General features: G+C 44.6%; 1 protein-coding gene across 1 annotated transcript in view; it reads right to left on the bottom strand.

Annotated features, from left to right (window-relative positions):
• Nucleotides 1-18203: 18203 nt before the first annotated feature.
• Nucleotides 18204-24711, bottom strand: part of LOC129867130 (solute carrier family 66 member 2-like) — a 95835-nt gene continuing 89327 nt past the window's right edge. The window contains exon 5 of the mRNA XM_055940326.1: nucleotides 18204-21405. Within this exon, the coding sequence (XP_055796301.1) occupies nucleotides 21231-21405 (175 nt within the window). The 3' untranslated portion in view covers nucleotides 18204-21230. The remainder of the gene's footprint in view (nucleotides 21406-24711) is intronic.

Here is a 24711-nt window from a genome sequence, read left to right as displayed (position 1 = left end):
TTATATATATGTAATAATATGCATATATTAGCATCTGGGACAGAGTAGGATGCAGTTCACTATGGGCACGCAATTCATCCAAAAGTGAAACTGCTGCCCCCTATCACAAAGAAGTTTTAACAAGAATTTAAGTAAAGATTCCTATTTGACTCAGCCATGCCTCATTGCCCATACAACATTTCCTCATCTCCCACCCTTTCTAATGTGACTAGCCCCGATGCGCCTCCCTCTTTCCTGCTACCAAGTTTCTCCCTGCAGGCAGTCACTGAGTCTGAGGTGCTAAATGAGCTCCTTAACTTGACCCCCAAAAAACATCTGGGTGAGATCCTTTCTTCTTTAATTTTGCAGCCACTAGCATCGCCAATCCTATCGCTGACCTGTTTTTTCTTTTTCTCTGAACTCTCTGGAGGAGGTTCTTTTGCTTGGAAGGCAGCCACGGTGTGTCCTTTATTTAAAGGGGGAGATCAAGCTGATCCTAACTGTTATAGGTCAATTTTTATTTTGCCCTGTTTATCAAAAGTGTTTGAAAAACTTGTCAATAATCAACTGACTGGCTTTCTTGATGTCTATACAAGTACTTGGGTGTATGGCTAGCGACTGGAATGAGTGTCAAAAACACTCAATCTGGACATCTTTATCTCCATCTCTTCATTCAAAGACTCAATCATGGATATTCTTACTGACGGTTGAGGCTGCTTCGTGTGATGTATTGTTGTCTCTACCTTCTTGCCTTTGTGCTGTTGATGTGCCCAATAATGTTTGTACCATGTTTTGTGCTGCTACCATGTTGTGTTGCTGCCATGTTGTGTTGCTAAGATGTTGTTGTCATGTGGTGTTGCTACCATGTTGTGTTGTCATGTGTTGCTGCAATGCTATGATGTTGTCTTAGGTCTCTCTTTCTGTAGTGCTGTGGTGTCTCTCTTGCTGTGATGTATGTTTTGTCCTATATTAAATTTTTTCATCTCAGCCCCCTTGCCCACAGGAGGCCATTTGCTTTTGGTAGGCCATCATTGTAAATAAGAATTTGTTCTTAACTGACTTGCCTAGTTAAATAAAGGTTAAAAAAATAAAAGTAGGATTCAATCTTAGTCCTGTATTGATGCTTCGCCTGTTTGATGGTTCATCTGAGGATATAGCAGGATTTCTTATAAACGTCCAGATTAGTGTCCCATTCCTTGAAAGCGGCAGGTCACTGTGGGGACGACGTCGTCAATGCACTTATTGATAAGGCTGGTGACTGAGGTGGTATACTCCTCAATGCCATTGGATGAATCCTGGAACATATTCAAGTCTGTGCTAGCAAAACAGTCCTGTAGCGTAGCATCCGTGTCATCTGACCACTTCCGTATTGAGCGAGTCACTGGTACTTCCTGATTTAGTTTTTGCTTGTATTTAGGAATCAGGAGGATAGAGTTATGGTCAGATTCGCCAAATGGACGGCGAGGGAGAGCTTTGTATGCATCTCTGTGTGTGGAGTAAAGGTGGTCTATAGTTTTTTCCCCCTCTGGTTGCACATGTGACATGCTGGTAGAAATGAAGTTTGCCTGCATTAAACTCCCCGGCCACTAGGTGCGCCACTTCTGGATGAGCATTTTCTTGTTTTCTTATGGCCTTATACAGAGTACGGTAATAGCGCCTGCATTAGTTTGGTAGACAGCTACGAAAAATATAGATGAAAAATATCTTGGTACATAGTGTGGTCTACAGTTTATCATAAGGTACTCTACCTCAGGTGAGCAATACCTCGAGACTTCCATAATATTAGACATCGCGCACCAGCTGTTATTGACAAATAGACACACACCCCCACCCCTCGTCTTACCAGACGCAGCTGTTCTGTCCTGCCGATGCAAGAAAAACCCAGCCAATTGTATATTATCCGTGTCGTTGTTCAGCCACGGCTAGGTGAAACATAATATATTACAGCTTTTAATGTCACATTAGTAGGATAGTCTCGAACGGAAGATCATCCAGTTTATTTTCCAGTCATTGCACATTGGCCAATAGAACGGATGGTAGAGGCGGGTTACCCACTCGCCGACGAATTCAAACAAGGCACCCCGCCCCCTGTATTTCAGTCATAGGAGATGGCAGCAGCAACATTATGTACAAAATAAGTTATAAACAATGCAAAACAACACAAAATTGCACAGTTGGTTTGTAAAACGGTAGCCATCCCCTCCGGCGCCATTAGCCAGTTCACATAGGGTTGATCAGGCTGTTGATCAGGCGATTGTGGCCTGTGGAATGTTGCCCCACTCTTCTTCAATGGCTGTTTGAAGTTGCTGGATATCGGCGGGAACTGGAACACGCTGTCGTACACGTCGAGCTAGAAATGAAACATGCTCAATGGGTGAAATGTCTTGTGAGTATGCAGGCCATGGACAAACTGGGACATTTTCAGCATCTGGAAATTGTGTACAGATCCTTGCGACATGTAGTTGTGCATTATCATGCAGAAACATGAGGTGATGGCGGCAGATGAATGGCACGACAATGGGCCCTCAGGATCTCGTCACGGTATCTGTGAGCATTCAAATTGTCATTGATAAAATGCAATCCAGTGATGATCCATGGCACGAAGCCTCCAGTGATAATCCATGGCAAGAAGCCTCCAGTGATAATCCATGGCACGAAGCCTCCAGTGATGATCCATGGCACGAAGCCTCCAGTGATAATCCATGGGAAGAAGCCTCCAGTGATAATCCATGGCAAGAAGCCTCCAGTGATGATCTATGGCAAGAAGCCTCCAGTGATAATCCATGGCAAGAAGCCTCCAGTGATGATCTATGGCAAGAAGCCTTCAGTGATAATCCATGGCACGAGGCCTCCAGTGATGATCCATGGCACGAAGCCTCCAGCGTTGATGCATGGCACGAAGCCTCCAGTGATGATGCATGGCACGAAGCCTCCAGTGATGATCCATGGCACGAAGCCTCCAGTGATGATGCATGGCACGAAGCCTCCAGTGATGATGCATGGCACGAAGCCTCCAGTGATGATCCATGGTACGAAGTCTCCAGTGAGGATCCATGGCACGAAGCCTCCAGTGATGATCCATGGCACAAGGCCTCCAGTGATGATGCATGGCACGAAGCCTCCGGTGAGGATCCATGGCACGAAGCCTCCGGTGAGGATCCATGGCATGAGGCCTCCAACGAAAGAAGCTAGTCCGGAGCCTCCAGCGATGCCCTCTAGTCCGGAGCCTCCAGCGACGCCCTCTATTCCGGAGCCTCCAGCGACGCCCTCTAGTCCGGGGCCTTCAGCGACGCCCTCTAGTCCGGAGCCTCCAGCGACGCCCTCTATTCCGGGGCCTTCAGCGACGCCCTCTAGTCCGGAGCCTCCAGCGACGCCCTCTAGTCCGGAGCCTCCAGCGACGCCCTCTAGTCCGGAGCCTCCATTGTTGCCCTCTAGTCCGGAGCCTCCAGCGACGCCCTCTAGTCTGGAGCCTCCAGCGTCGCCCTCTAGTCCGGAGCCTCCAGCGACGACCTCTAGTCTGGAGCAGCCAGAGTCTCCCTCCTGTCCGGAGCAGCCGGAGTCTCCCTCCAGTCCTGAGCTGCCAGAGCCGCCCGTCTGTCCTGAGCTGCCAGAGCCGTCCGTCAGTCAGGAGCTGCCTGAGCCGCCCGTCAGTCAGGAGCTGCCAGAGCCGTCCGTCAGTCAGGAGCTGCCTGAGCCGCCCGTCAGTCAGGAGCTGCCCGTCACTCCGGCGCAGCCGGAGTCTCCCGTCTATTCGTGGCCCGCTGATAGGGTTCCCAGTCCGGGGTCGGCGGCGAGGGTCGCCGCTCCAAAGGCGCCACCTAAGTGGGCTAAGACTACGGTGGAGTGGGATCCACGTCCCGCACCAGAGCCGCCACCGTGGACAGATGCCCACCCAGACCCTCCCCTATAGGTTCAGGTTTTGCGGCAGGAGTCCGCTCCTTTGGGGGGGGGGGGGGGGGGGGGTACTGTCACGCTCTGACCATAGATTGCTTTGTATGTTTCCTGTTTTTGTGTTTGTGTCACCATTCAGGACTGTTTCGGTTTTCGTTATATTTCACTTTGTTATTTTTGTATTTTGTCGTGTTCGGTTATTATTAAAATATGACGAACACTTACCACGCTGCATTTTGGTTCTCCTCTCCTTCCACTAACGAGAATCGTTACACGAATACGCTTTCTGTGCGTCTGGAAAGTTTCTAGGATCTTTTATTTCAGGTCTTGAAACATGGGATCAACACTTAACATGTTGCATTTATATTTTTTTTCAGTGTAGTAACAAATTTTAACTAGCTGGCCTGGCGCATCATTGCCCATGAGTTAGGCTAGTGAGCAAGCATTTTAGACAGGTAGCCTAGGACAACAAAACCTAAAAGCGTGTAATGTATGACAGAGTCATAGACCATTTCAGCAACATGAAAGAGAGGAGGATGGCATTGGGTTTTTCTACAAGTTGTGTGCGTCAACATGTTTTTTCTACTTGGCACACACACACACACACACACACACACACACACACACACACACACACACACACACAAATCAGTACCATGGACAGCCACATCATATCTATATTACATTGATTGGACTAAATAGTTTTTGGTATCTTTTAGTTGTCACTATTAAACTAAGCATAGGTGATTTGATGATGTTGAAATGTTAAAGTTGAAATGGTGCTGTAATAGTTGAGGCAGTTCCTGCTTTCATTTCGATTTGCGGTAACTTCGTGGTTCTAAAGCAATAGTTGTTTATTAGTCCGAAAATGTAGGAAACATGACTTCACCGGACACATGTTGCTCTTTGGTTTTGTGATGAAACAAAGGTGAATTTATTCTGCCACTGTCTTCTTATTGTCTCGGGCTTAGGCCTATATATCATAGCGGCAAGGCATATGAATAAACAGGTTATAAAACAAACAGCAACACATAGGTTGTAATGTGATTTTTTTTCCCTGGCTTGGCTTCCCCAGTGAATTTACCTGCTGCTCCATTGTATATTTCGAAAGGAAAGGGAAAGGGGCCTTGTGTTTTAGGTTATTGTCCTGCTGAAAGGTGAATTCATCTCCCAGTATCTGGTGAAAAGGAGATTAAACCATGTTTTCCTCTAAGATTTTGCTTGCGCTTAGTTCCATTCTGTTTATTTTTTATATTGAAAATCTCCCAGTCCTTAACAATTACAAGCATACCCATAACATGATGCAGCCAACGCTATGCTTGAAAATATGGAGAGTGGTACTCAGTAATGTGTTGTATCGGATTTGCCCCTAACATAACACTTTGTATTCAGGACAAAAAGTTAATTACCTTTCCACATTTTTTGCAGTATTACTTTAGTGACTTGTTGCAAACAGGATGCATGTTTTAAAATATTTGTGTTCCGTTCAGGCTTACTTCTTTTGACTCTGTCAATTAGGTTAGTATTGTGGAATAACTACAATGTTGTTGATCCATCCTCAGTTTACTCCTATCACAGCCATTAACTTCTTATGGCTGCAAGGCAAAGTGTTGAGTAGCCAGTGAAATCGTGCCCATTTCAAACGGCCTCCTACTCAAATCTTGCTCGTACAATATGAATATTATTATTCTTTTTGGATAGAAAACACTTTCTAGTTTCTAAAAGAGTTGGAATTATTTCTCTGAGTGAAACAGAAGTCCTTCTGCAGCACTTTTCCTGACCAGGAAGTAAAATGTCAGAAATCGATGCTCTTTTCAATTTGATGCCTATACATGGTCTTAACACTTAGGAGTCTGCTGACAATCTATACGCCTTCCTATTGGTGTAAAGAGGATGTCAGAGAAGAAATTTTTCTGCTCATCTTGTTCTGTGGTGGAAAAAAAACTATTTCTTTGTCCTGACCGTCCACTTCCGGTACTCTGGAGGAAGTGGGATGGACTTCTGTTTTGCCTTGGTAACGAACGGCTAACGTCTCCGTTTCGAATTTTTTTTGCTACATGTGACCATATCATCGTAATGTATGTTTTTTCAATATAGTTTAATCAGATTATTGAAACTTTATTCGGGAGTTTTGCCGTGTTCCGTCCTCTGACTGTGTTTATGTTGGAGAAATTTATGCCACTACGCTAGTGCCAATGCTAATTGAAGAGGGACATTTGCCATTCTGAATCGAAACAACGACTCATCTGGACAGAGGACACGTTCTTCAACATTCTGATGAAAGATCAGCAAAAGTAAGACCCATTTTATGATGTTATTTCATATAGAATTTGTGATAGCACCTGATGGAGTAAGAAACTGATGGAGTTAGAAAAAGTTGTGTCTTTTGCTAACGTGGTTAGCTAATAGATTTACATATTTTGTCTTCCCTGTAAAACATTTTAAAAATCGGACATGTTGGCTTGATTCACAAGATGTGCACCTTTCATCTGGTGTCTTGGACTTGTTAATGTGTAAAAGTTAAATATTAAAAAAAAATAGATTTTGAATTTCGCGCCGTGCACTTTGAGCTGGATGTTGTCATAAGTGTACCGGTGTCGGGCTGCCCCCGTAAAAGGTTAAACTGTTTTAACGTCATCATTGGCCTCTGAGGGAAATCCCTGAGCAGTTTCTTTCCTCTCCGGCAACTGAGTTAGGAAGGATGCCTGTATCTTTGTAGTGCCTGAGAGTATTGATACACCATCCAAAGTGTAATTTACAACGTTACCATGTGTAAAGGGATATTCAATGTCTGCTTTTTTATTTTTTACCCATCTACCAATAGGTGCCCTTTGCGAGGCATTGGAAAACCTCATTGGTCCTTGTGTTTGACTTTGTGTTTTAAATTCACTGCTTGACAGAGGGACCTCTGAGGGTACAGAGATGACGTAGTCATTCAAAAATCATGTTGAGCACTCTTATTTCACACAGAGTGAGTCCATGAAAGTTATTATGTGACTTGTTAAGCACATTTGTACTCCTGAACATATTTAGGCTTTCCATAACAAAGGGATTGAATACTTACTGACTCAAGACATTTCAGCTTTTCATGTTTAATTCTTTTTTAAATTTGATCAAAAAACATAATTCCACTTTGACATTATGGGGTATTGTGTGTAGGCCAATTACACAGACACTCAATTTAATCCATTTTCTAATTCAGGCTGTAACGCAACAAAATGTGGAAAAAGTCAAGGGGTGTGAATACTTTCTGAAGGCACTGTAGGCCCAAAAAACTTAACCATCTACAAAATACATATATAGATGGACTTCTGTCACATTAAAACAACAAATAAAGTTTCCTCAAAAACTGAAGAGAGTTGCACTATTGGAGCAGCATTGATTCCCTCTTTCCTGTGTGTATCAGAGTGGTTAATAATTCACACTTGGGATAAAAGGGCCATAAAGGGTGAGTAATACTGGAGAAAATATGTCTCTTTTTAGCAAAACCCAGGTGAGGGGAGGAAAATCTCCTCCCACCTTCGGTCTAGTGTGTGTGTGTGTGTGTGTGTGTGTGTGAGTGTGTGTGTGTTGCATGCCCACGTGCATTCCCTAAAATGTATGTGTGTTGCAGTCATTCTAGCCTATCAAAAAAGGAGAAAAGTCACACGGGATGAGGTAGTGGAAAAAGAGAGTCTGACCATTTAAAGAGAGAGTACTGCATAGATGGACATCAGGCATGTCTGATATCGTAGCTAGCGGGAGGTTAGGTGGGGTAGGCAGGATGGGGAGTGGTGTAAAATTCCTGGGCTAAAGCCCCTGTCTGGCACGCTGTGTTCCGCAGGTGTTAGGGAGCAGATGGCCACCGAGATGACAGGCGACCTGCTCCCTAAAGCAGGGCAGGGCCCTTCAGCGGCATCCTGCAAACAGAGGAGAATAAAACCCTACTTACAATAGCAGACTATTTTATCCTACATGCCAGCTGTGCCTGTCAGTCCTACAGTGTTGTGGTTGGGATTCAATCTAAAATTGATGCACTGCAGTCCTACTGTACAGTTTGGGTTTAGGGTGAGGTGAGGTGCTTTGTGACAGCAGTCACCCCAAACATGCTTAGTAAAATAATGCAGTGGTGGGAGAGGGGCAACCTAGACAGCTCTCTTCTCACTGATTGGCTGTTACTGTGACTTTGAGCCACAGTGCGAAGACACTGGATGATTAAGTCTCTGGATGGAGAGAGTGTGTTCAGATGACAAAATTAGTGTCAGGGAAGACTTCTGAGACATTATCTTTTCTAAAGGAGTAATATTTTTTTTTTTTATATCAAAACACTATTTATATAAAACAGAATTGTTTATTGCGATAATTAAATGTTTTGAGGCAATTTAATTTTCTTTCACTTTGAAAAAGAGGAGTTGTGTAGATCTATAGGAAAAGGTGAAGAAGTGTGAAGACTTTCACTAGCGACCTTATGTAGGAGCATGCAATTGTAATCCCGCCCCCATGAAGGTAATTTCCATATTATTTTTTTAATATAAATAATCCAATTATCAATATAAAAAATGTGAATTGTTGTTATCGATAAATACTTTTTTTTAAATGTGAAAATATCTAGAATTTTTATTTCACTTTGGAAAAGAGGAGTAAGTTGTGTAGATCTACAGAAAAAAAAGTAATTCCTTTTTTGATGACATTTTAAGGCAGCAAAATGTGAAGACTGCAAGGGGTGTGTAGACTTTCACTAGCGACTGTATGCTTAGTAAAATAATGCAGTGGTGGGAGAGGGGCAACCTAGACATCCCTCTTCTCACTGATTGGCTGTTACTGTGACTTTGAGCCACAGTGTGAAGACACTGGATGATTAAGTCTGTGGATGGAGAGAGTGTGTTCAGATGACAAAATTAGGGTCAGGGAAGACTTCTGAGACATTATCTTTTCTAAAGGAGTACTTGTGAGACATTTTATATCAATATTATTTTGATGACATTTTAAGGCAGCTAAATGTGAAGACTGCAAGGGGTGTGTAGACTTTCACTAGCGACTGTATGTAGGAGCATGTAATCCCGCCCCCATGAAGGTCATTATCATATATTTTTTTATATAAAAAATTACACTTTTAAAATAAAAAATACAATTATTGATGTAAAAAAACAAAATTAATATATGTTAATATGGCTATTCATACATAGCCACAATATACTGTACACAAAGTCCAACACTGAACTGTCACAGACCTGTCACATTGTCACAGAGGACAAACTCAAATATGATTTGATTGGAAGCCTGTCAGTAGTATTCAATTAATATTCTATTTCAATATACCATTAACTTGATGTAAGTTAAGAGCACAGAAATGAAATTGCCTATCCATCGTTACTAACAAACATGCTCCCAATGCATTAACTACAAAGGACCTGCTCTGAAGAACCAAATCATGTTAACTACATCTTAGTATGTTTCCTCTTGGGACCAGAAACATCAGCGGGAAGAGTGAAGGGGGAACTGCCTTTTCAATACAAATGACACACAGTATGCCATAATTATTGACACGTCATTGTTACAGAGGTTAAAGCAAGGCAGTGTTTGTGTGTGTGTGTGTGTGTGTGTGTGTTAGATAGGTAGCATGTGCAATTATTCTCCATTAGCGAGAGGTGTATAAGGGGGTAAAAAGACCACTTTGGCATTGGGCACGTGAAGAGTTCAGGAGTTTTCCCAGCAAGCCCTTGACACCGTCCCATGCCAGTTTCTCAGGGCTATAGAAGAGAGGACATCTCAAGAGCATCACCAACATTTGTGCATCACATGTTTCCTGGCACTGGCAGAAACCTACTGATCAAACCCAAAATACACAGCAGTAAATTATCAGACAAAAATTCACAGCCAACCCCTCTGCTCCTTTACCTCCCTGGTCCCACAGTAAGGGTGTTTGGATCCTATTGACTGTGACAGCCATGACTCTCAGGAATTTCCCTGCTTCCCGTTTGAGTGAAATACTCACAGCCTGGTGATGGTTATGACCCATATCAGTTACATTGATATATGCATCACCTCCATGCTCAAATTCCTAAACTGCTCTTTTTTTATTACAGGGGGAGAATTGTGCAGCAGAGGGAGGCCTGTGCTGCATCATAAACTTATAAAGTGCATGAATGGGAGTTATAATTACCTGAGAGCAGAAATAGGTCCTGTACCAGATTAATATTCCGCACATCACAATGGAGTCACAGTGGTATGTTTAACCGCCCGATTAGAGGTTGTTCAATTTGAATTTGAATTTATGAAAAATAATTGGAATCTGTGGGAGAGAAATTGGAATTGATTAAAATGTTACACAAAAACTGAAACACAATGGAATGGAGTCTTCTGGGAATCACTGAAATTGACCTCAATCTAATTCAGGGCTAATTGCTTAGGGGATGCATTTATGAGGCGTTGACATGGCGTATGAAGGAGAAAAGCCTTAGTGGTCTCTCCTCTTCAGGGAAAAGCTCTACTGAGCAGATGAAGGAGTGGAGCACAGTGTGAGGGTTTCAGCAAGAGCAACTTCCCTGTCTGCTAAGATTGCTGCTCTACTTTGTCTTTGCAGGGAGAAACAGCTGGTGTGCGTGGATCGACGCGTGACCTTTCATACCAACGAGGAAAAAAGAGCAGCGAAAGCTAAAGTAATAAGGAGAAAAATGCATGGCTTCCACCTCCCCTTGAATCCTGGAAACTTATGGGAAACAACCCCAACGTTCCAGTCAGGCGAGCAGCTGCAGTCCAGTGACAGGGCAGATATTTCACCCTCTCTCTCCCAGCCTCTCGCATGGCCCTTCTCATTACACTAACATATTGAGTCATTTAGCCCGGGCCCAGAGAGAGGGGCACTTAGGAAGGTTTAAATGTATGACTCCTGTGCCTTTCTACCTCCCCACATCCACTGTGTCTGCCCACGTCATTCATTACCCAGGGCCAGGCAGTAATGGGTTATTAAGGGGTGGTTGGCCTGGTAAATAAATGGTAGATGGTGGGATCTTCAGGTTATTACAGAGTTGTTAACATGCCTGGAGGAGTGAACATGAAATGGGGAACGGCGATGGAGAAGACAGCCTTGTTCGTCACATAACTTCATAGACAATTTGATTTGAGTTGATGGCCTGGAGAAGAGTCGCCTGCAGAATGTGTTGCATGACAAAATACTTCTGCATTATCCTGATGACTCAAACTAAATTGTTCCACTGCTCTGTTGTTCACTACATACTTTAGTCTAAGACTGCCATCATTGAAGTAGTTTGTTATGATGAGGTGCACAAGGGTCAGTATACGAAACAAAGTAATCTCTAACCAATCAGAGTATCAAAGCCAATGACACATTGTCAAATCGCCACTTTACCAACGTGTGTTCTGGTTCTGGCCCAACTCATCAGTTTCTGTACCAATCAGACGTTCCCGAATGTGTTTACATTCGGTGAAGGTTGGGGTAGGTACTCAAATCCAGACTCATTCTGGAGAGGAAACTGATGTTGTGGGCGTGGCGGAGTGTTTGGCCTGAGCAAGGAGTCTGAGTAGCCAGGCAACTACTACATTTCGCTTCCCATATCTAGTGTTGAGGTAATCTCTAAGTCCTTGATTTCCTTTCAGAGTAGAAAGAGCAGTATCTTAGCCCCAAGCCACATCTCTCCAATCAAAAAACCACATCCACCCGTCACTAAGTCTTGTTTTGCTTAGCTGTTTACTTCCATCTTGCTTACTGACTCGGACACAACCGCAATGTCCTCTTGAAATATGACACATCTAGCCTTTTTCTGTGATAAATACACACTGCACTCTGGTAGCCTACATTTTCTGTGGGACACCACCTGTAACAGCCAGTTAATACAAACATAAATCTCTACACAGAAGATTATTTTTCCACTCCAAACTTAATCTCAGACGGGAAAAATAGTAGTGAATGGGTGGCCAGAAATAAACTGGTCCTGAACATCTCTAAAACTAAAAGCATTGTATTTGGGACAAATCATTCCTTAAGTTCTAGACCTCAGCTGAATCTGGTCAACAAGGTGTGGCTGTTGAACAAGTTGAGGAGACTAAATTACTTGGCCTTACCTTAGATTGTAAACTGTCATGGTCAAAACATATAGATTCAATAGTTGTAAAGATGACACCACACTCCAAAAAGCAAGTTCTGCAGGCTCTAGTTTTGTCTATTCTTGATTATTGTCCAGTCGTGTGGTCCAGTGCAGCAAGGAAAGACCTAGTTAAGCTTCAGCTGGCCCAGAACAGAGCGGCACATTTTGCTCTTCATTGTAATCAGAGGGCTGATATAAATACTATTCATGCCAGACTCTCTTGGCTAAGAGTTGAGGAGAGACTGACTGCATCACTTCTTCTTTTTACATGTGTTGAAAATTCCAAATTGTTTGCATAATCAACATGCACACAGCTCTGACACACACACATTTACCCCATCAGACATGCCACCAGGGGTCTTTTCACAATCCCAAAATCCAGAACAAATTCAAGAAAGTGTACAGTATTATATAGAGACATTATTGCATATTGCTCAAATGAGCAGCAAACCTGGTTTAAAAAACAGATAAAGCAACACCCCCTATTTGACCTTCATAGTTTGTGTGTATGTATTGATATGTAGGCTACGTGTGCCTTTTTAAAATTTATATAGTTCTGTTCTTGAGCTGTTCTTGTCTATTAATGTTCTGTATTATGTCATGTTTCATGTTTTATGTGGACCCCAGGAAGAGTAACTGCTGCTTTTGCAAAGGTAATGGGGATCCTAATAAAATATCAAATACCCCTATCCCACACTTGCACACCTCGGCCCAGAGTCAAAGATGATTACCCAGCATTGACAATGTGACACAGCATCATTAATGGCTGAGCCTGTCTAGAAGTGCGGAACATGTAGAATATTAGAAAGGAGAGACATATCTCATCTGTAATCTAGAGACCCTCCCTCCCTCAGGTTTTAATATTTCATGTTCTACCAATCTCCTCCTGGACATACGGTCCCCCTGGACCTCCTCTACATAGACCTATAGGGAGCTATGGTAATACATTACCCAGGAGTGGAGAAGAAGCTTCTTAATGAATATTCATCTCCCAGTTCATCTGCACCATGACAGGGAGAAGAGGCTTGGAATATAGGATTTGAACAGTGTTTCACAGGCAGGTATTCCTACTCTCATTAAACCGACACAAATAAATACTTGGCAGTCGCCTCACTCTGTACACACATCATCTTACAGAAATCTGACAAATGACCAGGTGTTGCTATGAATGGTTTATAAGAACGAATGTTTGGGTAAATACAAGCATTTCCTAGATACACACTGTAAAGGTTGTCAATGTCGTTCTCCTCCTCAGACGAGGAGGAGCATGGATCGGACCAAGATGCGGATTGGTAATTGTACATGTTTAATGTAAAACACAAGAAAACACTACAAAATACAAAACAACAAACGTGACTAACCTCAAACAGTCCTGTGTGGCCCAAACACTAACACAGGAAACAAACACCCACAAAAGCCTACTGCCTATGGCTACCTTAAATCTGGCTCCCAATCAGAGACAAATGAATGACAGCTGTCTCTGATTGAGACCCAATCTAGGCAGCCATAGACATAACTAGACAACCTAACAAACACTATCCCATACACATACAACACCCATGGACTAACCAAACACACACAACATACAATGCCCACCCCAACTCACGCCCTGACCAACTAAACATAATCAAAATAACATAAAAATAGGTCAGGAACGTGACATAACCCCCCCCTCAAGGTGCGTACTCCGAACGCACCACCAAAAGTCTAGGGGAGGGTCTGGGTGGGCATCTGTCCACGGTGGTGGCTCCGGCTCTGGACGCTGTCCCCACACCACCATAGTCACTCCCCGCTTCCGTATCCCCCACCCAATGACCACCCTCCAACTAAACCCACCTAACTGAATGGGCAGCATCGGGACAAGGGGCAGCACCGGGACAAGGGGCAGCACCGGGACGAGGGACTCTGGCAGGTCCTGGCTGAGGGACTCTGGCAGGTCCTGGCTGAGGGACTCTGGCAGGTCCTGGCTGAGGGACTCTGGCAGGTCCTGGCTGAGGGACTCTGGCAGGTCCTGGCTGAGGGACTCTGGCAGGTCCTGGCTGAGGGACTCCGGCAGGTCCTGGCTGAGGGACTCCGGCAGGTCCTGGCTGAGGGACTCCGGCAGGTCCTGGCTGAGGGACTCCGGCAGGTCCTGGCTGAGGGACTCCGGCAGGTCCTGGCTGAGGGACTCCGGCAGGTCCTGGCTGAGGGACTCCGGCAGGTCCTGGCTGAGGGACTCCGGCAGGTCCTGGCTGAGGGACTCCGGCAGGTCCTGGCTGAGGGACTCCGGCAGGTCCTGGCTGAGGGACTCCGGCAGGTCCTGGCTGAGGGACTCCGGCAGGTCCTGGCTGAGGGACTCCGGCAGGTCCTGGCTGAGGGACTCCGGCAGGTCCTGGCTGAGGGACTCCGGCAGGTCCTGGCTGAGGGACTCCGGCAGGTCCTGGCTGAGGGACTCCGGCAGGTCCGGGCTGAGGGACTCCGGCAGGTCCGGGCTGAGGGACTCCGGCAGGTCCTGGCTGAGGGACTCCGGCAGGTCCGGGCGTAGGGACTCCGGCAGGTCCTGGCGTAGGGACTCCGGCAGGTCCGGGCTGAGGGACTCCGGCAGGTCCGGGCTGAGGGACTCCGGCAGGTCCGGGCTGAGGGACTCCGGCAGGTCCGGGCTGAGGGACTCCGGCAGGTCCGGGCGTAGGGACTCCGACCGGTCCGGGCTGAGGGACTCCGGCAGGTCCTGGCTGGACGGCTCCGGCAGGTCCTGGCTGGACGGCTCCGGCAGGTCCTGGCTGGACGGCTCCGGCAGGTCCTGGCTGGACGGCTCCGGCAGGTCCTGGCTGGACGGCTCCGGCAGGTCCTGGCTGGACGGCTCCGGCAGGTCCTGGCTGGACGGCTCCGGCAGGTCCTGGCTGGACGGCTCCGGCAGGTCCTGGCTGGACGGCTCCGGCAGGTCCTGGCTGGACGGCTCCGGCAGGTCCTGGCTGGACGGCTCCGGCAGGTCATGGCAGGACGGCTCCGGCAGGTCATGGCTGGACGGCTCCGGCAGGTCCTGGCTGGACGGCTCCGGCAGGTCCTGGCTGGACGGCTCCGGCAGGTCCTGGCTGGACGGCTCCGGCAGGTCATGGCAGGACGGCTCCGGCAGGTCATGGCAGGACGGCTCCGGCTGGTCATGGCAGGACGGCTCCGGCTGGTCATGGCAGGACGGCTCTGGCGCTAGGCAGACGGCAGACTCTGGCCGGCTGAGACGCACTATAGGCCTGGTGCGTGGTACCGGAACTGGAGGCACCGGGCCGTGGGCACGCACCTCAGAGCGAGTGCGGGGAACAGGAACTGGGCACACTGGACTCTCGTGGCGCACTCCAGGCCTGGTGCGTGGTACCGGAACTGGAGGCACCGGGCTGGAGACCCGCACCATAGGGAGAGTGCGTGGAAGAGGAACAGGGCTCTGGAGATGCACTGGAAGCCTGGTGCGTGGTGTAGGCACTGGTGGTACTGAGCTGGGGTGGGAAGGTGGCGCCGGATATACCGGACCGTGAAGGAGGACACGTGCTCTTGAGCACCGAGCCTCCCCAACCCTACCAGGTTGAATGGTCCCCGTAGCCCTACCAGTGCGGCGAGGTGGAATAGCCCGCACTGGCCTATGCAGGCGAACCGGGGACACCACCTGTAAGGCTGGTGCCATGTACGCCGGCCCGAGGAGACGTACTGGAGACCAGATACGTTGGGCCGGCTTCATGGCACTCGGCTCGATGCCCAACCTAGCCCTCCCAGTGCGGCAAGGTGGAATAGCCCGCACTGGGCTAAGCACGCGTACTGGGGACACCGTGCGCTTTACCGCATAACACGGTGTCTGACCAGTACGACGCCCTCTTACTCCACGGCAAGCCCGGGGAGTTGGCTCAGGTATCCAACCCGGCTTCGCCACACTCCCCTTTAGCCCCCCCCCCCCCAAGAAATTCTTGGGTGAGCCTCTCGGGCTTCCAGCCTCTCATACGTGCTGCCTCCTCAATCCACCGCTCCTGGGCTGTGGCTGCCTTCTTCACCTCCCGAGAGCGGCGATTCACACCAACCTTAGCCCAGGGTCCTTCTCTGTTGAATATTTGTTCCCAACTCCATCCCTCTTCTCTCCATTGCTTTAGTTCCTTTCCTCCGGCTCCAATCCGCTTGGTCCTGTTGTGGTGGGTGTTTCTGTAAAGGTTGTCAATGTCGTTCTCCTCCTCAGACGAGGAGGAGCATGGATCGGACCAAAATGCGGATTGGTAATTGTACATGTTTAATGTAAAACACAAGAAAACACTACAAAATACAAAACAACAAACGTGACTAACCTCAAACAGTCCTGTGTGGCCCAAACACTAACACAGGAAACAAACACCCACAAAAGCCTACTGCCTATGGCTACCTTAAATCTGGCTCCCAATCAGAGACAAATGAATGACAGCTGTCTCTGATTGAGACCCAATTTAATCTAGGATCAGCGTGGCGCTAGCGGCACACCCCCCCCCCCCCCCACTGAAAAACCAGTGCCGCGAAATTCAAAAAAAATATTTTTTTTAAATATTTAACTTTCACACATTAAAGTCCAATACAGCTAATGAAAGACACAGATCTTGTGAATCCAGTCAACATTTCCGATTTTTAAAATGTTTTACAGGGAAGACACAATATGTAAAGATGTACATCTATTACCTAAAAACACATTAGCATAATCCACCATCTTTTATTTGTCCACCAACACCAGTAGCCATCACCAATTCGACTAAACTAAGATATTTATAGCCCCTAACCAACAAAAAAACTCATCAGATGACAGTCTGATAACATATTTATGGTATGGGATAGGTTTTGTTAGAAAAAAGTGCATATTTCAGGTATATGGCATAGTTTACAATTGCACCCACCATCACAAATGGACTAGAATAATTACAATGAGCAACGTGTTTACCTAACTACTAATCATCAAACATTTCGTAAAAATACACAGCATACACGAATCGAAAGACACAGATCCTGTGAATACAGACAATATTTCAGATTTTCTAAGTGTCTTACAGCGAAAACACAATAAATCGTTATATTAGCTTAGCACATAGCAATTAGCAGCCCAGCATTGATTCTAGCCAAAGTGAGCGATAAAAGTCAACATCGCCAAAAGATATTAATTTTTTCACTAACCTTCTCAGAATTCTTCCGATGACACTCCTGTAACATCATATTACACAATCCATATAGAGTTTGATCGAAAATGTTTATATTTAGCCACCAAAATCATGGTTAGACAATGTGAAATGTAGCTCAGCTGGTCAGAAAATGTCCTTGCGCCACTTAGACAGTGATCTACTCTTATACATAAATACTCATAAACGTGACTAAAAAATATAGGGTGGACAGGGATTGATAGACAATTTAATTCTTAATACAATTGCGTTATTACATTTTTTAATTTATCCTTACTTTTCAATACAGTTTGCGCCAAGCGAAGCTACGTCAAAAAACATGGCGTCCTAAGCCACTAAAATGTTTCGACAGAAACACGATTTATCATAATAAAAATGTCCTACCTTGAGCTGTTCTTCCATCAGTATCTTGGGCAAAGGATCCTTTCTTGGGAGAAATCGTCTTTTGGTGGAAAGCTGTCCTCTTGCCATGTGGAAATGTCAACTGCGTTCGGGATGAACTGAAAAGCGTGCCCAACTTTTCACATCGTTGCAAAAATAAATGTCCCAAAATCGCACTAAACGGATATAAATTGCTATAAAACGCTTTAAATTAACTACTTTATGATGTTTTTAACTCCTATAACGAGTGAAAAGATGACCGGAGAAATATAACAGGCTAAACTAACGCTTGGAACAGGTGCGCGCCGGTGTCCTCTAGGCTCATGACGCAGCTCCCAAAGAATGACTAGCTTCAGGGTTTTTTCATTTGTAGGGCCTGTGAACGCGCAATCGACCCCGTTGGAATCGTCATCACGTAAAGGCATCCAGGGGAAGACGTAAGAAGTGTCCGTATAGTCATAGCAACGACAGTGCCCTTTTAACTGACTTCAGAACAGTGGCCAACATTTCTGAAATCTGACTCCATGTCAGGGAAATTACTGTAGAATGGGCTCTGTTCCACTTAGAGACAAAATTTCAACTCCTATAGAAACTATAGACTGTTTTCTATCCAATAATAATAATAATATGCATATTGTACGATCAAGGATTTTGTGGGAAGCCGTTTAAAAAATTAGCCAAATTAGCATAAATAGTCTAAACAGCGCCCCCATCCCCAACAGGCTAGGCAGCCATAGACATAACTAGACAACCTAACAAACACTATCCCATACACATACAACACCCATGGACTAACCAAACACACACAACATACAATGCCCACCCCAACTCACGCCCTGACCAACTAAACATAATCAAAATAACATAAAAATAGGTCAGGAACGTGACACACACTTTAATTTTATTTCCTACAACAGACTTTGTTAAATTTGACCACTTGGACAGTAACTGATCTTACAACAAAACACATTTATATATTATTTCCTATGTAGTTTTAGCTTTGGCATAGCTCACAATTTTGAAAGTACATCTTATGATGTTAAAACTTAAAACAGTGTTTATCCATGCAGATATCTCATCTGTAAAACATTTTTTTTACAACCAAACTGTAATTACAGCACCGTTTGATAAAAGTCTTGAGATGTGTGTTTTTTGGGAACATTTTGACAGTAGCTGACATCTACACGAAGCACATAGTTTATCTATGTGGACATATCCCAAACACATATCTAAAAACAATGAATATACTCTCAGTATGTTTGAAGTTTAAAGGCAAAAACATATACTCTATAAAGAGTTGTTTGATAGATTGTCATTGGAAGGGTTATCCTCATTTCCTGGGGAATACAAGGCTGGCTAGCCGGACCCAGTATATTAAACATAGGGAGGAACACATTAACACACAGAAAATCTGAGCTTATGGGAAAACATCACAAGAAAGCAACTGATAGGATACAGACGCAATAAGAAAACAACACAAGAAGCCTTCTTGTACTGACTATAATATGGCAATATACGAATGATGATAAATAATGTCATTGTTTTTGCCAAGTATACTTATAAACAATAAAACCATGTGAACATACAGGTCATAAAAATGCAGAATCAAATCATTTGGGGATTGGGGGTAGGTTTTGGTCGTGTTCCCCTGCTTAGATATTGCATGCATCAACCAGTGTTTTGATGCCAAGTCATTGACTGTGTTATCGACTGACAGATTGCTATAATATATGATGTGGTTAGCTGATACATATAATACCTTTCCAGGCGTTGTAAGATCTGGCGGCGTCAGCAACACCTTGGCAGAGGAACACGCCCATTCGTTAGATTTGAGTATGGTCCTTTAAGCTACCTAAATGAACACCTCTTGAAATGAATAGAATTCAAGCCAAGCCTACATTTATTTTCTTTATCTGGAGGATGGCATCACACACTTTTTACAGGCAATCTACAGGTAACTGCCAAAATAATGGAAACACTTGAGTAAATGAGGGATACAAAGCATATTGAAAGCAGGTGCCTAAACACAGGTGTGGGTCCTGTATAGAAATGCTGGGCAGGCCATTATTTTGGCTACCATGGCTATTCTCCCTTAGGATGACAATGCACCCATCCACAGTGCACACGTGGTCACTGAATGGTTTGATGAGCATGAAAACGATGTAAGCCATATGCCATGGACATCTTAGTCCCCAGATCTCAACCCAATTTAACACTTATGGGAGATTCTGGAGCAGTGCCTGAGACAGCATTTTCCACCACCATCAAAACACCAAATTACGTAATTTCTCGAGGAAGAATGGTGTCGCATCCCTCGAATAGAGTTCAAGACACTTGTTGAATCTATGCCAAAGTGCATTGAAGCTGTTCTGGCTCGTGGTGGCCCAACACCATATTAAGACACTTTTTTGGAGGGGTTTCCTTTATTTTGGCAATTACCTGTATCTGCCCTGGATTTCAGCTTCACACTGCCAAGCAGAGGCAGGAAGGGCTGTCAGCTACTGATGGGAAACCTAATGGGGCGGGGGTCTTTCTGCATGCTGTGCAAACATTAGCCACGCAAATTATTGTCACAGTCTCAGCCCTGGGAGGCCACAGCCACATATAGACTGGCCATGCATAAAGGTCACATTTAGGAAGACAGGCAGGCACAGACGTTCATTCAGCTGATCATCCATCTATCTCATCTATCTCTTTCTTCATTTCAGCAGGGTCTCTATAGCATTAAACCATTTATGAGGACTGTGATGGTCATGACTGGCGTCAAATGAGAGAAAACGAAATGTCCCTCTGATGACAATAAAGCTGTTCCCAACCAAAAGACACAGCTCAGTCATCTCAGATAACTCTCAGTAAAACTAAACAGCATGAAATTGACGACCGACACTGATGTGACCACAGACTAAATGAGCCGGGAAGTCTCCATTATTTTCTCTCTAAATGACCAGACTCAGAATACCATAACAATTTATTCTACAATGTTCCCTCACAACTGACCATTGAAACGTCTTCAGTATGGCAGGAGTACTCGTTAGCAAAGCTTAAAGGAAAAATCCAAGACTAACAGTATGTTTTAATGGATCCTTAGATAATTATGCTGTATGTGGGTGATAAGACAGAATGGAGAATTGTTGATTTAGATAGCTGTGATACCAAGTATCCAATTTTGCAATACAGTTCATTCTCCTTTCCCTCTGAGTCAAAGGCAGTTCTTCCTGGTGAGTAGAAACCTCCCGTCTGTTATGGTAAGACAAAGCATATATAAACTGTCCAGAAATAGCTGTTTTAGAGAGATGAATGTGGCCTATGCTTCCTGTAGATATACTTTAATGTGTACATTCTGTGGCGTTTCCCTGCTCCTAAGTGTCACGAATGCCCATGGCGACACACACTGAGAAACACATACATATGTCTATATTTAATCTTAAAAACACAATGGAGTCACCCCCACACACAAAATGTCCCCACTTGTCCAAATTCCTTCTTTGTTTTACAATCCTTGTTAGGACTTCTGGTCCCTACAAGGATAGTAAAAGCAAAAACACATTTACACGCACACAAACACACAGTGCCTGGCTGCTCTGCTACCGATCAGTAACTACCACAAAAAATGACCCATGAAAACAAATAAATAGCCTCAAAGAGAAAAACATACACTCTCTGGTATTCTCTATCTAATAAAAAAAAATAGACATGTAAGGCACAAGTTTTGATTAAGAGCATGTGTGCATGAGAAGGTTATGAGGGTTCAGCCCAGTTTGACTCCGATGTCCTGTCCATAGTAAAGCACCTGCAGCAGGATGGCTACGTCGATAAGGATCTGGACGGCCCCACACACCCAGAACTGAAATGGGCTGTCGTTCATCACGAAGTATGCCGTCTTGAAGATGTCTCCAGCAGTCCACAGCAGCACCATCTTCACACTAATAAAAGAGAGATAAGGAGCAAGACAGAGGTAAATACATATGATTTCAATCACCTTTTGACAGCATCCCTCCTTTTGATTTAAAAACCCTGTATTCAAGAGCATGTTGTCTCAACCGATGGCGGGCACAACACAACAACTTCAGATTATATAAAATAGGGTTTAAGCTACAACATATGCAAATATTTAAAACATTTGATCATTGACGTTTAAGGTAAAAAAAATGATTTTCAATACAAAAGATAGTTCAACAACCCTGTTTGTAAGCTTTTTAACTAGATCAATGTCAACCGTTTATCTCTTCCAGTGATGAAGACATGGATGTCTCATGGTATGGTGAGTATGCAAAATAGGTCAACTTTGAGCACCTTCATCTCTTGTTTTGGCATTCAGGTCCAAAAAGTCACTCTCTGAGCCCTTCTACAATGGGCAAATATGTATGGAAGGTTTCATTCAAATCAAAAGGGGTGCTGTCAAAAAGTGACTGAATTCAAATGGATTTACCCAAAGAGGAAATATGTAGCAAGGTATGCAAGAGAGACATTTTATTTTCAAAGATCCACATTTGGGAAAACCACATCTGTTGTATACACGTACAGACAGGCACAGCAACAAGCTGATACCAGGACTCAACAGTATCACTGTTTCATAAGTACAGTCTGAAATCAGTATACAACAATGTCTGAGAGTAGGAAAATAGAACAGAAGATAAACAATCAATAAATCGGCCAGCGTAACAATGATTGATCAGGCAGAGCGCTGCCTAGACATCTGCAATGCAGGTTAATACCCTCAAGAGGAGCACAGTAGCCATCTCCATATGAGTTTAGAGCTCAGCCAATAGTCTAACTTCCCTAAAGTTAGAGTAAAACTTTTTAAAGAACGTTTTGAGTGAGAATGATTACCATCATAACAGAGAATGTGACAGGGTTGAACTGAAGACAGACTGCTGAACAGCTTTCCCCCCTCCACCTCCTCCTCCTCTCTCTCGCTCTCCCTTTCCTCAGGCCATTTCCATCCCACCGGTATTCATGCAAAAATTAGTTTATTCATTTTATTTGAGCCGGGCAGAGTAGAGGAGAGCAGAACAGGAGAGGCCTGGGAATGGGTGTCGGACTATCAGTCAACTGTCAGTTCTGAGGATAACACAGAGAACAACTTCAGCACGTCATTTAGGTCAGAGTGGCCAATGAGTCTATCACAGGACAGAACAACTCTAATGAACACAGGGAATGGCTGCCACGCTCTCCTTGAGCTCTCCTTGCCCATGTCAACTCATCTCTCTTCCCATGAGCCCCAGTGTAACGAATGATCCATTATCACTGAACAATACTACGTTGGCAATTGGTACAGCCCGGTGACATGATACAAACACATTATTATGACTGGGGTACAATGAGGACAAGGTGAGGTTGCAGCTTCGACTGGCCAATCACTGGGTTGTTATAGAGCTGTATAGGGTGAGAACATGTGTATGTTCACATGAGGTGTGTATGGTGGAAATAAGGATGAGTGCATGTGTATGTGTACACATCTATAGCATACACATATGATGTGAGTTTGTATACAGACCAGGAAGAAAAATTTCACTGCGTAATAAGGTGTACAGTAGGTCAGCATACGTCAGTCTTCACTTTAGAGGTAGTTGTATGAGTGTGAGGAGAAACTCATATCTTGCTACATTAATGGACAAAGGATGACTCAAATGTCCTCCTTAACCAATTCAAGTCACATTTTACTGACATACAGTATATGTAAATAGGCTACAGTACACTCTTGGAAAAAAGGGTTCCAAAATGCGACTGCCCCCATTTTGGTTCCAGGTAAAACCTTTTTGGTTCCAGGTAGAACCTTTTTGGTTCCAGGTAGAACCATTTTGGGTTCCATGTAGAACCCTCTGTGGAAAGGGTTCTACATGGAACCCAAAACAATTATACTTGAAACTAACAAGGGTTCTTCAAAGGGTTCTCCTATGGGGACAGCCCAAAAAAACTTTTTAGGTTCCAGATATAACCTTTTTTTTAAAGAATGTACATGTGCTTTTGAACAAAGAAGGAATGGGAGCTCAATGATGGACATGATCTCTCTCTCTGAGCTGCTATTCCACAGGGAAATCCAGTCCTTTTGATTGACTAAAACATTCCTGTTTGAATTCATTTTCAGAATGTGTCCTCTACCGCACAAGAGAGAGTTCTCCAGCAGAACCCCTCCCACTAATCCCAAGCACTTTAATGTTAGCTTTTTACCATTTCCCCCTCTTTTTTATCTCCTGCCTGCCCCAAGTCCTCTGCTAATTTCATTGCTCCAGAGACTGCAAACATCATTAACGAGGTAATTAACAGGGGCAGGTCATCTGTACAAGAGCAGCCCCAACAACAGCGCATCAGAATGGAGACAAAATGGCACTTTAAAGGTCGTTAATCTCATGCACAGAACACACCTCCACTTAAACTCATGCTGTCACACACTAGCCACACCATTCAACTTCTGGGCTGCGTTCAGTACGTTTTTACATTCTGGAACATTTAATTGAAAAAAGGGAGGGGTTGGGTTGTGAGTTGGGGAATGCTGTCAGCATGGCCACTGCCCTTTAAATAAGTCACTCATTGCTTCAAGCCACACCTTTCCACACCCACCAAACGGGAGTAAACATAACTCAAAGTCTGTTCAAGAACGTAAAAGAAAGTTTGGGGGAAACGTGTCATTCAGTACAAAAAATTCCACAACATAGCAAACATTCAAGCGAACTGAACGCACTTCTGGTCTCCATCCCTCTCACTCACGACTCTACCTTTCTTCCCCCCCTCTCTCACATGCACACACACACACTCTTACACATGTAATTTGTTCGGTGAATCAACAGCAGATGAAGGAAATACTGAGTAAACAATTGAGCGGGGTCTTGGGTGGCTTTTGTAGGGAGGAGAAGTAATTATGGCATCGATTAGAAAACTGACACGCTGTTTCTCAACCTGGGCCCCCCACTAACGCTGTCCAACGTGAGTCCGGACAATTCCCCCATTGATCCCATCTAACCTGACACCTTCAACTACCCTAAGTCGCAGAGCATAGCAGATTGAACAGAGAGTGAAGGAAGGATGAACAGAGAGAAAATGTGTGTGAGAGAGAGTGAGAATATCTCTTATTAGACACCTAATCTTTATTATCTCAAAAATATGTATTCATCTCATGCAAACACACAATTTACAAACACAGAGCATCAGCAAATCACCCTATACACCACTTCCCCAGATGCAGAAGGAACAGGAGGATATACTGTAGTGGTGCAGATGCCGGGGAGGAT

The sequence above is a fragment of the Salvelinus fontinalis genome, chromosome 12 (genome assembly GCF_029448725.1).
Source record: "Salvelinus fontinalis isolate EN_2023a chromosome 12, ASM2944872v1, whole genome shotgun sequence".
Classification (NCBI taxonomy): Eukaryota; Metazoa; Chordata; class Actinopteri; order Salmoniformes; family Salmonidae; genus Salvelinus; species Salvelinus fontinalis.
The sequence above is the reverse complement of the archived record's forward strand: the minus strand, read 5'-3'. Positions and strand labels throughout refer to the sequence as shown.